The 14,300-nt window shown below is 38.3% G+C and overlaps 1 protein-coding gene across 3 annotated transcripts in view; it reads left to right on the forward strand.

Moving 5' to 3' along the window:
* Positions 1-14,300, forward strand: part of RAPGEF5 (Rap guanine nucleotide exchange factor 5) — a 242,475-nt gene that overhangs the window by 27,515 nt on the left and 200,660 nt on the right. For all 3 annotated transcript variants that reach the window (XR_012432604.1, XM_015447640.3, XM_065542208.1), the window contains exons 2-3: positions 10,239-10,289; positions 12,723-12,829. Coding sequence is in view for 2 of the 3 variants with exons in the window: in XM_015447640.3 (XP_015303126.2) it covers positions 10,239-10,289; positions 12,723-12,829 (158 nt within the window). In the remaining variant the exon portion in view is untranslated. The remainder of the gene's footprint in view (positions 1-10,238; positions 10,290-12,722; positions 12,830-14,300) is intronic.

Consider the following 14,300-nt stretch of genomic DNA (forward strand, 5'->3'; position numbering starts at 1 on the left):
ATCCTTTCCCTTGAGAAGCTTACAGTCTAGTAGGGGAGACCCACATTCATGCACATAGTAATACTAAAACTTCCAAATTTCCTGAGTGCTCAACAATAACAATAGCTAACATTCACCAAGCACTTGTTATATAGCAGGTGCTGTTCTAAGCTCTTCATATAATTTTACATTAGTGGTTGATCCTTTGGGAACTTGTTCTCAAATGGGAACTCCAATTCTAATTGGAGACTCTGAGGCTTGGCCCCAGACTTACTGAACCAAAATCCAGGGAGCCCAGCAATCTTTTAAATAAGCTCTCCAAGTGTCTCTGATAAGTCTGATGCATGCTGAAGTTTGGGAATCACAATTTTAAGTCATATATTTTTTACAACAACCTTAAAAGTAGATTTTATTTCACTCATTTAAAGAGGTAGAAACAGAGGGACAAAGAAGTTAAATAACTTGTCCAAGGACACAACTTTTAAGTGGTACTGATGAGCTTTGAATCCAAGCAAGGTGAACCCAGAGTTCCACTCTTACCAGTGATGCAAGGCTGCCTCCCAGGAGGAGAGGATGCAGTGCACAGAGGAAAGAACTGGAAACTCTGGAAGGTGAAGAGCATTAAGGAAGGTGTTAAAAGGGCTAGATTTTTTTCCTTTATAAACATTTAATGATAATTAACTATACAGAATGCATCATGTTGGACACTGTGGACATTTATAAGTATGAGCACAATATCGATCCTATCTTTAAGATTCATGTAATGAATCAGGGGAAATTCACATGTCAATAGGAATCTGGAATCCAAAATGCTTTAGAAGCACATAAATTCTAACAGGAGATTTGAGCATATGAATGCATTTTTACAATCTATATGAAAATTTAAACATATGAGGAGAAAGGCATTCTAGGCAGAGACAGTATTATGTGCAAGATTCAGATATTTGAAACAACACTTTATACTCATGGATTTACTAGTACTTTTGTATATTTGGCCTTTAGCATCAGTTTTCTGGAGTCAAGCATTGTCTAGATTATTTATAGATTGAAAATTCCCAATTTAAAAGGAGTTAGTGAAACTAATTGCTCCTTTTTCATTTGCTTTTTTAGCCACTTTATTGAGGTATGATTGACATACAAAAAGCTGTACATGTGTAATGTATACAACTTGAGTTTGGAAATAAACTTGGCCACAAACCTATCCATTACTTGCAAAAGTTTCCTCTCATCCTCTTTAATATATATATATTTTTTTGTGGTAAGAACACTTAATATAAGATCTCTGTCAGCAGACTTTTTAAGTATACAATACAGTGTTGTTAACCATAGGTGCTTTGCTGTATAGTGTATCACTGGGATTTACTCATCTTATATAATTAGAGCTTTGTACCCTTTATTAGTACTTCTACTCTTTGTTTTAATCTTAGGTCAAAACAGCTTTTAGCTACCATTTCTTGCTTTTATGTAACCCAAGTAGAGATGGACTTGTGCCTTAAATAGTTTGGGAGGAAACAGTCGTAAATTGCAGTGGGAGATAATTTTGATTCAAAATTAAGAGTTCTTGCTAATAACTGATTAAGCACTAGAATATATTGCCTGGGAGATTATACAGCTCTTCCTGTGCTTTAAAGTTTGATAATCCAGACCAGGATTGGCCAACCTTTTCTATAAAGGTCCAGATAGTGAATACTTTTGGCTTGGCTGGCCGCTATGTAACTCTGCTGTTGTAGCAGTAAAGCAGCCAGAGTTGATATGTAAACACACAGTGTTCCAATAAAACTTTATTTATGAAACAGGTGGCAACAGGGTTTGGTCTGTGGACTCTTAATCTCCATCTCCCCATCTCACATAGTTTAGAGAAAGGCCTGGTGACCCCTGGAGGTCCATTCTGCTGCTACATTTCTGAAGCTCTTTGTATATCCTAGTTGAGTAATTGAAAAATAAAAAGTGGAACAAGTATCCTGAATTCTTCCTTTCATCAGAAGACTCTACACTATCACCTTTATTGTTCTGCAGCTTTCAAAAATCTGTGTACAAATTGAAAAGACACATTTAAGACAGTAGTTTATATCCAGTTGCCAAAGAAGGGAAGAAAGTTGGCTACTACAAGATTTATTTCTTTCACTCATTTCTGACTTGTGAGTAATGTGGGAACTGAACAGAGAACATTTTTCCTGTTGACGACCCCACACAAACAATTTCCGTGTTTTTCACTACAAAGGAATAATTGGTATTCAAGTGAATCATTAAGTTTTCAAACAAGCTCATAAGTCATTCAGTATGTAAAATTTAGCCAGGTGCGGTGACTCACATAATCCCAGTACTTTGGAAGCCTGTGGTGTGAGGATTGCTTGATCTCAGGAGTTTGAGACTAGCCTGGGCAACATAGCGAGACCTCGTCTCTACTAAAAATAAAAAATTAGCCAGGCATGGTGGTGAGCATCTGTAGTCCCAGCTACTTGGGGGTCTGAGGTGGAAGGATTACTTGAGTCTGGGAAATAAAGGCTGTAGTGAGCCATGATTGTGCCACTGCACACCAGCCTGGGAGACAGAGCAAGACCCTGTCTTAAAAAAATTACATATAATATATAAATTTTATGTATTATATATAAATTATATTTACTGTATATAATTTATAGATAATATATAAATTATATATTATCTATATTATCTAAATTATATAAATTATATATAAATTATATATTATCTATAAATTATCTATAAATATGTACATTTAAAAATATATAATTATATATAATTTATAGAGTCATATATACTCCCTCTCTGTATACTCAGCTAGCTCTGTATGCACACTGTGCACACTCTGCACTTTCTATGCATGACCACTTAAGGCAGGGATGGAAATGAGGGAAAGGATAGGTGGCGATTGGAGTGGGGCAGTGGTGGTGATGAGTTTCATAGCCTTTGAGGTGGTAATATCATGCTTTACCACTTGGCAGGTTATCAGACAGTGTGATGTTGGAAAGAAATCACTATTGGCTGGTCAGAGGTCAGCTCCTGCTCCACACTGATGGTGCTAGATCTGTAGAAGGCATGACTCCCTCTAGTAGGTTAGGTTGGTTGAAAAGAGATGGCGTATACGTGCAAATGGGGCCAGGAGGCACTATATTTCAGTGGCAGATATAGAAAGTGCTAGAATGTTTGGGGGAAGAGATTAATCATGGGAGGCTCAGGGCTTTGTTGGGCTTCATGCAGCATTTGTGTGGATTGACTGTAGGGCAGAATGTAGAAATGTAGAAAAGTGCACAGAGCAGAGATCATGGCAAGGGCTCAGGCATGAAGGGAGAATGCATGTGGTTTGTCTCATCAAAAGGAGACAACCTGCCTGGCTGAAGCAGGGTGTCTGTAGAGAAGTGCAGCAGGAACTTTGTAGACAGGTAAGGAAGGTGTGGACCACTAGGTTAAAGACTTGGAACTCTGTGAGCACTCAGGGAGAGTAAACTTACAAATATATATTTGTTGTATTAAAAATAAGGTGACATGTAAGGAGGCGTTTTCTGGAGATTAATTTGTGTGAAGATGCCAGAGACCTCAATGGGCAGGAAAGCCATGAGGGTCATTCTGTTGTGCAGCCCAAGGAAGTTATGGAGGGGCGGTGCAGCTTTCAGCAAAGAAATAAATGCTATATTTTGAGATAATATTTGAATAATTTTTGAGACCACATTTGTGGGGAGGAGGGGGGTCATTATTCTTTTGTAAAGAACCTTTTTATTTTGAAATAATTTTAGACTTAAAAGTTGCAAAACTAGTACAAAGGGAGTTCACTTATAAGCATCACTCAGCTTCTCTAAATGTTAACATTTCTACATAACCACAGCACAGTCGTCAGAACCAGCACTGATCCACACGATTAACTAAAATATAGACCTCATTCACATTTGCCATGTGTCCTGCTAAGGTCCTTATTCTAGTTCAGGATCACATAATACTTTTAATTGTCTGGCTCCTTTGGTCTCCTCCCATCTGGGATAGCTCCTTAGTTTTTATTGGTCCCTGTTAACCTTGACAATTTTAGCAAAGTACAGGCCAGTTGCTTTGAAGAATGTCCCTCAATTTGAGGTTGTCTGATATTTCATCATTATATTCAGGTGTGCATTTTGACAACAATACCATAAAAGTGCCTTTCTCTGTTCATCATATCAGGAGGCAGATGATCTCAACATGTCTCATGATAGGCGATAATTTTTATCATTTGTTTAAAGTGGTGTGAGCTAAACTCCACTGTAAAGTTATTTTTTCCTCTGTACTTACTAGGTATTTTGGTGGGAGATACTTTGATAATTATGCAAATGTCCCATATCTCATCATATTTTTGTCCACTAATGTTAGCATCTATGGATGATTTTTGCCTGCAACATTTATTACTATGGCGTTTGCCTAATGGTGGTTTTCTGTTTTCTTCTTTTTACTGCATTTAGTAATTAAAATAATCCCATGAGGAAGGGCTGTCCTTTCTTCCTGATCCTCATTTATTTATTTATTCAATTGCTTGTATTAGTATGGACTCATGGTTATTCATCTTATGAATTATAATTCAATAATTTTATTATTTGCTGTTCAAATCATCCCAGATTTGGCCAGTGGGAGCTTCTTCATGTTGGTTACTGTAGGAAGGGTCCATCTTGGAGTCCAGGTATGACTGGATGAGTTCTTGTTAATAAAACTAGGAAATTCAGTGACAAGTGGAGATAAGTAAGCTCGCTGATTAAACCATGTTTCCTAAATCTTTAGTTACTTAATTCTCAAATTTTAAAGCTTTCTCTGTGATTGCATTAACCAGGGAGGCCCATCTTGGTAGGCGAACCTATTATTTTGTTTGTAAACACAGCCCAAAAGAAATTTTCCCAAGAACTAAATAAAATCAAATTGATGAAGCTTTGGGGTTTGTTTCTGTTGTATGTGTTGTGTATATTTTCCCAGAAGCTGTTGGTTCTTGCTGGTTTGTCTCTGTAGCAGTGAAAGGTTTGTGAAATGTTTATAAGTACTCCTTGAACCCACTTTCATTTTCTACTTAGCTTTTAAGTAGGGCAACATGTTTCTACTAGAATAGAGCGCTTTGATAATGGGAAGTCAAAATTAAGTTTAATGCCATGGATGCCATTTAAAGGGTAGACTCTTTCTGAAGGTATGTAGGTACTATGCTACTGTGCAGACATGAAGATACTGTAGCTTAAGGCTATGTCTAGGATGGGTTGTATGGAAAACACATACCACATGAACAGGTGCAGGACGGGATTTGCTGAAACAGTGGCTTTTTTCCTACACAAGCCACTTGGAGGTTCAGTCATGGATCCCTGTGCTATTGGTAAACGACAGTACCTCTTCTTCATTCAGCAATATGTGTGCAGGAGGTGATGTCTGAGCAGTGCTCCAAGCCCCATAGCTGAAGTGGATGAGGAAAGTTTCAATTTGCCATTCCCAATCACTTATTTTTACAGTTCCCCTGACACCTGGCTGCACCTTAGAACCACCTGGGAAATTTGGGGAAAGACTGCCCAGCTCTCCTCGTAGAGATTCTAATTCAGTATGTTTGGGGTGCGTCCTTAATACCTGTTTTATTTGTTTCTCTGCAGCTTCCCAGGTGGTTCTATTTACATCCAGAGTTGAGAACCACTGGGTCTAGCAGATACTATTTGTGACTTCTTACTGCAGTTAGATGCACTTATTTGTCACATTACTCTTAAATTATCACATCCTATGTTAAGAGACATGTATGGGGCAATAACTGCAGTTAGGTTGCAAACTTGGACAGATTTCTTAACTTCTTTAAGTCTAGTTTTGTCATCTGCAAAATAGGATTAATTATAGTAATTACCTCATAGTTTTTCAAGTATTAAGTAATGTGATGCATGCAAAATGTTTAGTATAGGCTGGGTGTGGTAGCTCGTGCCTGTAATCCCAGTACCTTGGGAGGCTGAGGCAGGCAGATTGCTTGAGCCCAGGAGTTTGAGACCAGCTTGTGCAATAGGGTGAAATCCTGTCTCTACAAAAAAATACAAAAATCAGCTGGATGTGGTGGTGGTGCGTGCCTGTAGTCCCAGCTACTTGGGAGGCTGAGGTGGGAGGATCAATTGAGCCTGGGAGGTTGAGGCTGTAGTGACCTGTGCTTGCGCCACTGCACTTCAGCCTGGACGACAGGGTGAGATCCTGTCTCAAAAAAAAAAAAAAAAAGAAAAAACCCCAAAAACTTGGTGTAATCTCTGGCACACAGCAGAAACTCAGTTACTATTAATAACGTGCAGCATGTTATCAGAGAGTGATGTGAGCCACCGCACCTGACCCATTATCCCCAACTTTGATGACTGGATAATTCTCAAGCCTATAATCTGGCTGGGATTCTGTCCTTTTAGCCTTGACCAAGCTTTGGTTGAGATGTAAATTTATTTGGGGGCTGAAGAATGGCCCACAAGTTCTTCCTGTGTTAAAAATCCACTGGGCAGCTTAATAGATCATAGCCTTTAGTATTTTATTTTATAATCTCTTTACATATGTGCCTGCTAGTTATGAGGCTTTTTATCTTCCTGCGTTTGTAAGAAATTCAAGTGTACTTATTCCATTGTTTCATCTTCATATTCTGCCTGTTCACCCAGGATAGGAAGAGGGACAGTGGCTGAAGTTGGCAGACAGTTGTGTCATTCTTGCATTAACAATAAATTTGGTAGTTCTTGTTGGTTCATGTTAGTAAAAGGGCAGGTAGTGCTTCTGTAGTGACTGAAACGATTCGGTCTTTTTCCTTTATTTCTCTCACCCCTTAGTAGCCTAAGTACTTTAACTGAGTCTAAGGATAGTATTAAGGCATCTCCTTTAAAAACGAATAAAAACTGTGCCTATCTCTTTTAAGGGCTAATGAAAAATATGCCTTAAGTCTATTACACTGTTTAGCAAGATATTTTTAGCAACTCCGGAGTGAGTTCCTTGCCTGCTTCAGAGTCAGCTTCATGAATTATTACACTTTAATTTTAATATATACCTGACTTAAAAAATGTAATATATGGTTGCTAATGAATTATTTTTGGAGTTATGCCATTATTTTTTTCTGGAAGTCCATTTGTGAATATTAAAGGATTGCAATTTCCTAGTTTACATTTAAAATATGAGGTTTGCCTGTAATCAGGGAACCATTTTCCATGGTGCATTAAAATGGAAAGGAGGAATACATTTGACTTAAAAATATATTTTCATTTGTGTTATTAGTATTTTTATCTCTCTGGGATATATATGTCTTTCATGAAAGAATCATTGCATCCAACTTAAGTAATTCTAGGAAATTTAAAATACATAGGATAAAGGAATCATCACTTTGGGCATTATATTTATGAGAGATTATGGTGGGAGCCATTTAAGAGAGGATACCTGGCATCGAGTGACCAGCCATCTAAGATTGCAGAGAAAATTGATAGGGAGATTAGGATCAAGAAAAATAATTCATGGGCTTAATAGGTTCTTTAGATCCTATGCCTTCTGGCAAATGGGTTTTCTAAATTAGGGATGGTATCTTGTCCGTGTGTGTGTTTCTGGAAGTTCCCACAGAGCCTGGTGCTCAGCTGAGTAAGTGCTTCAAAAATGAAATGAATGGAAATAAGTTGCCACAGGAGTGATGAGATGAGGCCCTGGGATGCTGAGAGGAAAAATAAAACCAAGGGATTCCAAGATGGGATGAAAACAGCTGAGTGGTTGTATATCAGGGAAAGATGTTAAAATGAAAAGGGGGGGTGCATTTTCAAGGGTGCTTTTGCGGTACTCTTGCTGATAAATGCTGGGAGGGCAGTTCTTGAGTGATTTACAGCAGCAGTAAGATGGCCCATGGTATTCCTCTGATAAAATTAAGTAACAGTCCTTTCCCAGTACCTGCTAAAAATGAGGTAATGGATGGAGTATTCCCCATGTTCTTTTAAACCTTTGGCCTTTGCTATTTTGGGTCAGTACTGAAAACTAACATAAAGTGGTCTCTGCGGAAGTACAGTTATGATAGTTGTTTTAAGTTTAGGGAGTCAGTACTTGACTGAGTTCCACAAAGCTCTGTGGCTCCCCATGCTCAGCTAACAAGTTTGAGAACCGCAGTCCTAGAGTGTTAATGAAGCAAAGCTCTCCTGGGACCAGTGAAGAGAGGGTTTCAAGGCAGTTCCTGACAGCCAGCTTAGGAATTGTGTCCTGTAAAAGACAGTTATTATGTTGAGCTTGTTGAGTTCCTGGGGCCAGTAGCTTATCTAACGCTGTTATCTATTCAGTATAGAAGAACCCCATTGCTTTATTTACTCACCTTACCTACCTTTTGAAGCAAACTATCCATGGGGGAGGTTTCTGTTAAGTGGAATTGTGTGAGTGTAACACGAGTGTGTAGACAGCCAGATTCCGGTTGGCAGTGGCCAGGAAGGCAAGTGGCTTGTTTTGTTTTGTGAAAGTGCTCTTTTTTTTTTTTTTTTTCTTTTTAGAGCTTGTTTCTGCTTAAAAGCTTTTTCTTTAGCTAGATTATATAAACTATTTGCTTTTCTGAGCTGATTCAGGCAATTAGATGAGTCATAAAGACTGTCATTTCTGGTCTGCCATAGTGATTTTAAAAGTCTACCTGTTTAGAGAAAAAAAAAATTATGATGATTCATCTTCATATAATCTGGTACATTTAAAACTTTTAAATTGTTCAGTATACCAATAAGGGACTATATTACATAGGCTCATGGTACCTGAGGCCTAGGCACTGCTGATTGGGAGTACGTTTAGACAAGACCAGAAGGCTGGGAATTAAAAATGGGCTCTCTACCTTATAAAATTTGTTTTCTTTGAATGAAGCTACAAATCTTTAACAGGGTATCATTTGGCATTTCTGGATAAAGAGTTGATACATTTTATTTTAGTTTAATTAGGAGTAGTGTGAGGGCCATGTGGCCTGGGGAAGGGGCAGAATGGGAATTCTCTTTTTAGACTAAAGTTTAGTAGAAGGTTCAGATGCTGGAAAGTGATGACTGGTGGGGTATGTTTTGTACATTTAGCAAAGTATTCTAAGACATGGAGGCGGCAGTCTGAAAACTATAGGATCTCGAAAGATAGCAAGACTTAGAATAGAGATGGAAAGAGCTTTTAAACATAGGTTGGAAGTTCAATAAATGTTAGTTTCTCTGTTCTTTTTTTTTATACTGCAATAGGAAATGATAATAGTTCTGTATTGTGCTTAAGCATATGTGGGTGATGGTGCTGTTTCCTGGATCATTAGGCAGGAAAAATTAGCTCCTGCAATTGAGATCATTCAGCAATTACTTATTAAGTTCATACAGTTATATAAATATCTAAATAAATGGATAGAAAAAATAAACATCTTTATGCACAATTGTGTGCTAGATGCCATGAAAGCAAAGCAGAATAAGCTGCCAGCCCTCCCTCAAGGAGCTTATGGATTCCTTGGGGCAAATGCGCACACAGAAAAACAACCAACAATGCCGAGCACCCAGAGGCCACACCTGAATAGCAGCAAAAACAGAGCTCTAAAGAGGAACCTACCACAGTAGGAGGAACTTCATGCAGGAGCCGACTCCACAAAACTGGACTTCAAGTCTGGTGAGATTCTGAGAAGCATTGAGGAAGATGGAAGGCTTTAAACATGAAGACTGACTTGACTAAAGGCAGGGTTATGAGTGGCAGGTTCTTCTGACAAGTAGGTCTTGCTAAACTGAAGAAGCCTTGTTGAGAGTTGGAAAGAGAATACTGGAAATCTGTTGGAGGCAGACTGTGGTGAGCCAAGGGAGCATGGATTAACTCAGATAAGCAATAAGGGACCCTCTGCAAGTCAAGGGGGTGATTTAGGGAGATTTGCTTAGTTGAGGTATGAAGGATGGCCTGAAGGGGATGTGACTAGAGAGCAGGAAAATCCACTGGGAAGATGAAGCAGGTAGTTGAGGGTATAGTGATGAGGGCCTGAGTTAGGGTGAGGAAAAGGAAAGGAGAAATGGAATCCAAAACACATCAAGAATAAAGTGACCGGTCCAAGAAAATCCCAGTCTTTCTGTTGTACTTCTGTTGAGAGCCATTCAAGTGGAATATCCTGTCCTGTTGTTATGAATGTTGACCAGATATTTACATTGAGTGAAAATAAGGATACCAAGCCCATAGGGACCATGATTTGAGATTCAAGCTTTTTTTTTTGTTTGTTTAGCAGGGTCCTGCCCCTGCCACTGTTGCTTATGTTTTCCTTTTTTGGTACAAAAGTTTATTTGGTTCTAACTATTTTTTTTCTTTATTTAAAATAGACTCTATCAAGAAGAATATCTAATCCGTACCTTGAACATACGCCTTCCCAGGTATGATTCTTTTCTCTTTTACTGCATTTTCTGAAATAGTGATTGAGAAATTCTGATGTATACTTCTCAAGTTACAGTTGTTCCCTTTGCTCCTGACCACATAGAGTTTTGCAGGGATGCTGCAGTGATCACGTTATCTTCTCCACCTGGGATGACACAGCAAAAGTGTTTGAGATGCTCTGATCATTGTCATGATTCAAGATGTTCACGAACTAGGGAAAAAAATTATTCTCCCATCTTCCAGGTTCTTTACATGAATGAATTGATGTGGCAGAGCACGTACATAAATATGTTATAAATATAATATATCTATTGTTAAAACCACTGTATTTTACAAATAGCGTATATTGTACACTGAGTTTTGTATAAAAGGAGATTTACTTCCTCGTTATTTATCATTGTGTTGCAGTAAAGAATCAATCAACAAAGAGTTGCATTTTTTGGCCAGGTGCGGTGGCTCACGCCTGTAATCCCAGCACTTTGGGAGGCCAAGACGCACGGATCATGAGGTCAGGAGATTGAGACCGATCATCCTAGCTAACACAGTGAAACCCTAACTCTACTAAAAATACAAAAATTTAGCCAGGTGTGGTGGTGGGCGCCTGTAGTCCCAGCTACTTGGGAGGCTGAGGTAGGAGAATGGTATGAACCCAGGAGACACAACTTGCAGTCAGCAGAGATTGCGCCACTGCACTCCAGCCTGGGTGACAAAGCAAGACTGCATCTCAAAAAAAGAAAAAAAAAAAGTTGCATTTTTTAGGCTAACAGGAGACTGTGAGCTTTGTGAGGGCTGGGATTTTCTCTACCTTCTCCACCACTGTATCCCTACCATCAGGAACAGATCTGACACCTGACAGTTGCTCATTATGTACTTTTTGAATGACTGAGTGAATGAATATTGTATGCTGTCAGGACCAGTCAAGCGTCAGCTGACTCACACCACTTCCTCGATAATATTTTCTGTCATCTGGCTTGTTCAAGCTTTTTTTTTTAAAATAGTTTTAACATGTTAAAAAATAATTTCCTTCCCTTCCTACTTCCTTATCAGTTTGTGTTTAGGAGATGATATCAGGAAAATTAAGGAGGTATAAGGATGGGGTGGATGTTCCCAGTCAAATCATAATCATTATATTATCAATTTGTTTGTCTTGAGAGAAGATGTCAAATATTTCGGCCAGGTGCAGTTGCTCACACCTGAAATTCCAGCTCTTTGGGAGGTCTAGGTGGGCAGATTATGTGAGCCCAGGAGTTCAAGACCAGCCTGAGCAGCATGAGGAGACCTGTCTCTACAAAAAAAAAAAAAAAAAATACAAATATTAGCTGGGCTTGATGGTGTGTGCTTGTAGTTCCAGCTACTCAGGAGGCTGAGGTGGGAAGATTGATTGAGTTTGGGAAGTCTAGGCTGCAGTGAGCCATGATCTTGCCACTGAACTCCAGCTTGGGTGACAGAGCAAGACCCTGTCTCAAAAAAAAAAAAAAAAATATATATATATATATATATATATATGTATATGTCTGTGTATATATGCACATGTGTATTGTGTATATGTATATATGTATGTGTGTGTGTGTGTACATATGTATATATAGTAGGTACATAAAAAGTTTACCAAGAAAAAAGTGAAACTATGTAGGCATGTACCCCCAATATAAATTTTCATAAACCTTAGGAAGGCAGCTTATTTTCACTTAGCCCCCTTTGCTTGTGAAACAGCATTGTGCTTTGGAGGAAGGTGCTAGTTATATAGTAGGAGGTAGTATTATAAAGTGGGACCTAGCCCCCTCTAGATCTAAGAACTACCCTTCTCCATCCTCTAAGAACCAGAGACTCATATGGGAGAATTAGAAGATTAAAAAAAGTAAGTTAAATGAAATTTTTATCTGATAGATGGAATTGTGAAGTAGATGAAACCAGATGCTTGGAATTGGCTGTGAACTCTGCAGTTGAATGAAGCTTAAGAGTAAAGCAGCCTGCTGTCAAATTGTGTCATGGTTCGAGATGTTCGCTAGATAGGGAAGAAAATTATTTTTCCGTCTTCCAAGACCTGTGTGTGTTTGCATTATCAATGTGCAGACTTAATACATAATATAAATTCTTCAATTTGCTGTATCGATATAAATATTGTATTTAAAAAACAGTGGATGATTTACACTGAAAACTTTGTATAAAAGAAAATTATTTATAGCTGTAGTTAAATAAAGCAGGTTAGCATTTGGAGAATAGTGATAGCTTAGTAGTGTAAGTGGACTGGTAGCTAAAATAAAGTAAGATAGTTATAGGTTTATAGCTATATTGGCTAAAATATGTCTCAACCTTATGGACTTGGTTATCATCATATATATACATATATATAGAAAGAGAGTATGCTATTGGTAGCTCACAAATTGTCACATTATTCTATATTTACATGACTGTTTGTCTTTTCCATTTAGATTTATGGAGAGAATTCTTCTTGTGCAGGAAGAGCACTGAGGAATATTATTATCGTTCAAGCAGCTGACCTGATAAAGGACAGAGTGAACCTCAAGGGGTTTTACAGGTAACACAGTTTTCTAACACCTTGTCAGAAATTCTCTTTGAGGGAAAAAAACCCAACATGTGTTAAAAATTGTAACCTTGATCAAAGAGAGGTGGACAATATCAGTAGTAGGAGGGTTGGTTTGTTCTATTGAGGAAACTGGTGGTGACTTTTCATTAAACTTAGTCATGCATTTGTTTACGGTTTGACTCCCGTTCTGAAGTTAGGGTATGGAATTTCCAGCCCCATGTGTGGATGGGCTCCTGAGACAGTCTCTGCTCTGCTTCCTCTGAGATGTGATATTTTGCAGCGGGTGAGGGGGTGGTGCTACATTAGGGACTTTAATAAATATAGATCCCCTCTTTAGGGACCTTATTGAGACCCTGAAAGGATGCCTTGGGAGAGACCTGCTCTAACTCTCCAGGTGAGAGTGGGCCTCCTCCTTGAGTGTGTAAGGAGCAGGGAGAGACAGGTTGGTATAGGGATGGCAGGTGTCTACCTTGACAGAGGTATGAGAGTAAACAGTTGGGTAAATGGCCAGTTTTAAAGTTCAGCTGGACCAAGGGCATGGTCACTTAGGAAACTTGGTGTGTATGTTTTCATTTTATGGAACAATTTAAAGAAAAAAACCAAAAGCAAATTATTAGCATTTTGTTTTGCCAGATAAAGATATTAAACCACACCAAATGATACCAAAACTATGACAGAAAACAAAAAGAAAAACCACTACCATTTGTTATCACCATTCTATTTCAAAGAAATGGCATGTAATACCCATCAAAAGTAGGAAGATTACTCAGAATTCATGACACCCAAAAAGTAGAAAGTTCTCAGAATAAAGGATGTTCCTTTATGTTAAATAAACTTAGCTTTATGATAAACTCATTGTAATATTTCTGTTTTTTCTGTTTGCTGGAGATGGAAAATATTTTATCATGGCTTCGGATTTTGGGATAGTAATCCCCAGACTATCAGAGTAAGACCACCGACTCCTTTTGTACTGAGGCATAATTTTTGTATAGTAAAATATGCAAATCTTAAATGTACAGCTTGAACTTCTATTTATTACACACCTGTGTAATCGTTATCCATTTAGCCACTATCCAGATATAGTAGATTTTCATACCTCAGAAAGTTCCTTCATGCCTCTTTTCAGTCAGTAACCATTCCCTGCAACCATTTTTTAACATCACAAACTTGGCAGAATCTATATTCTTCTGAGCCATTAATTGAGCAAATCCAAAGTGTGATGAGAAACCCCAGTGAATTAACACTTTAAGCACATTTAATCAATCACATTAGCATTTACATAGGTTTTGAAAAATATGCCATAGGCTAGACATGCCTATTCTGTTTACAAATAATGCTTTTGTGTGTATGGAGTCATGGAGCTCTTTAAAAAGCTCCAAGATCTACCGTTTTCCTCCCATTAGGGATTCATAGGCCAAGGTCTGAGAACCATGAGGTTAGAGCCCAGACCAAGTAGACAGGA

The sequence above is a fragment of the Macaca fascicularis genome, chromosome 3, assembly GCF_037993035.2.
Source record: "Macaca fascicularis isolate 582-1 chromosome 3, T2T-MFA8v1.1".
Classification (NCBI taxonomy): domain Eukaryota; kingdom Metazoa; phylum Chordata; class Mammalia; order Primates; family Cercopithecidae; genus Macaca; species Macaca fascicularis.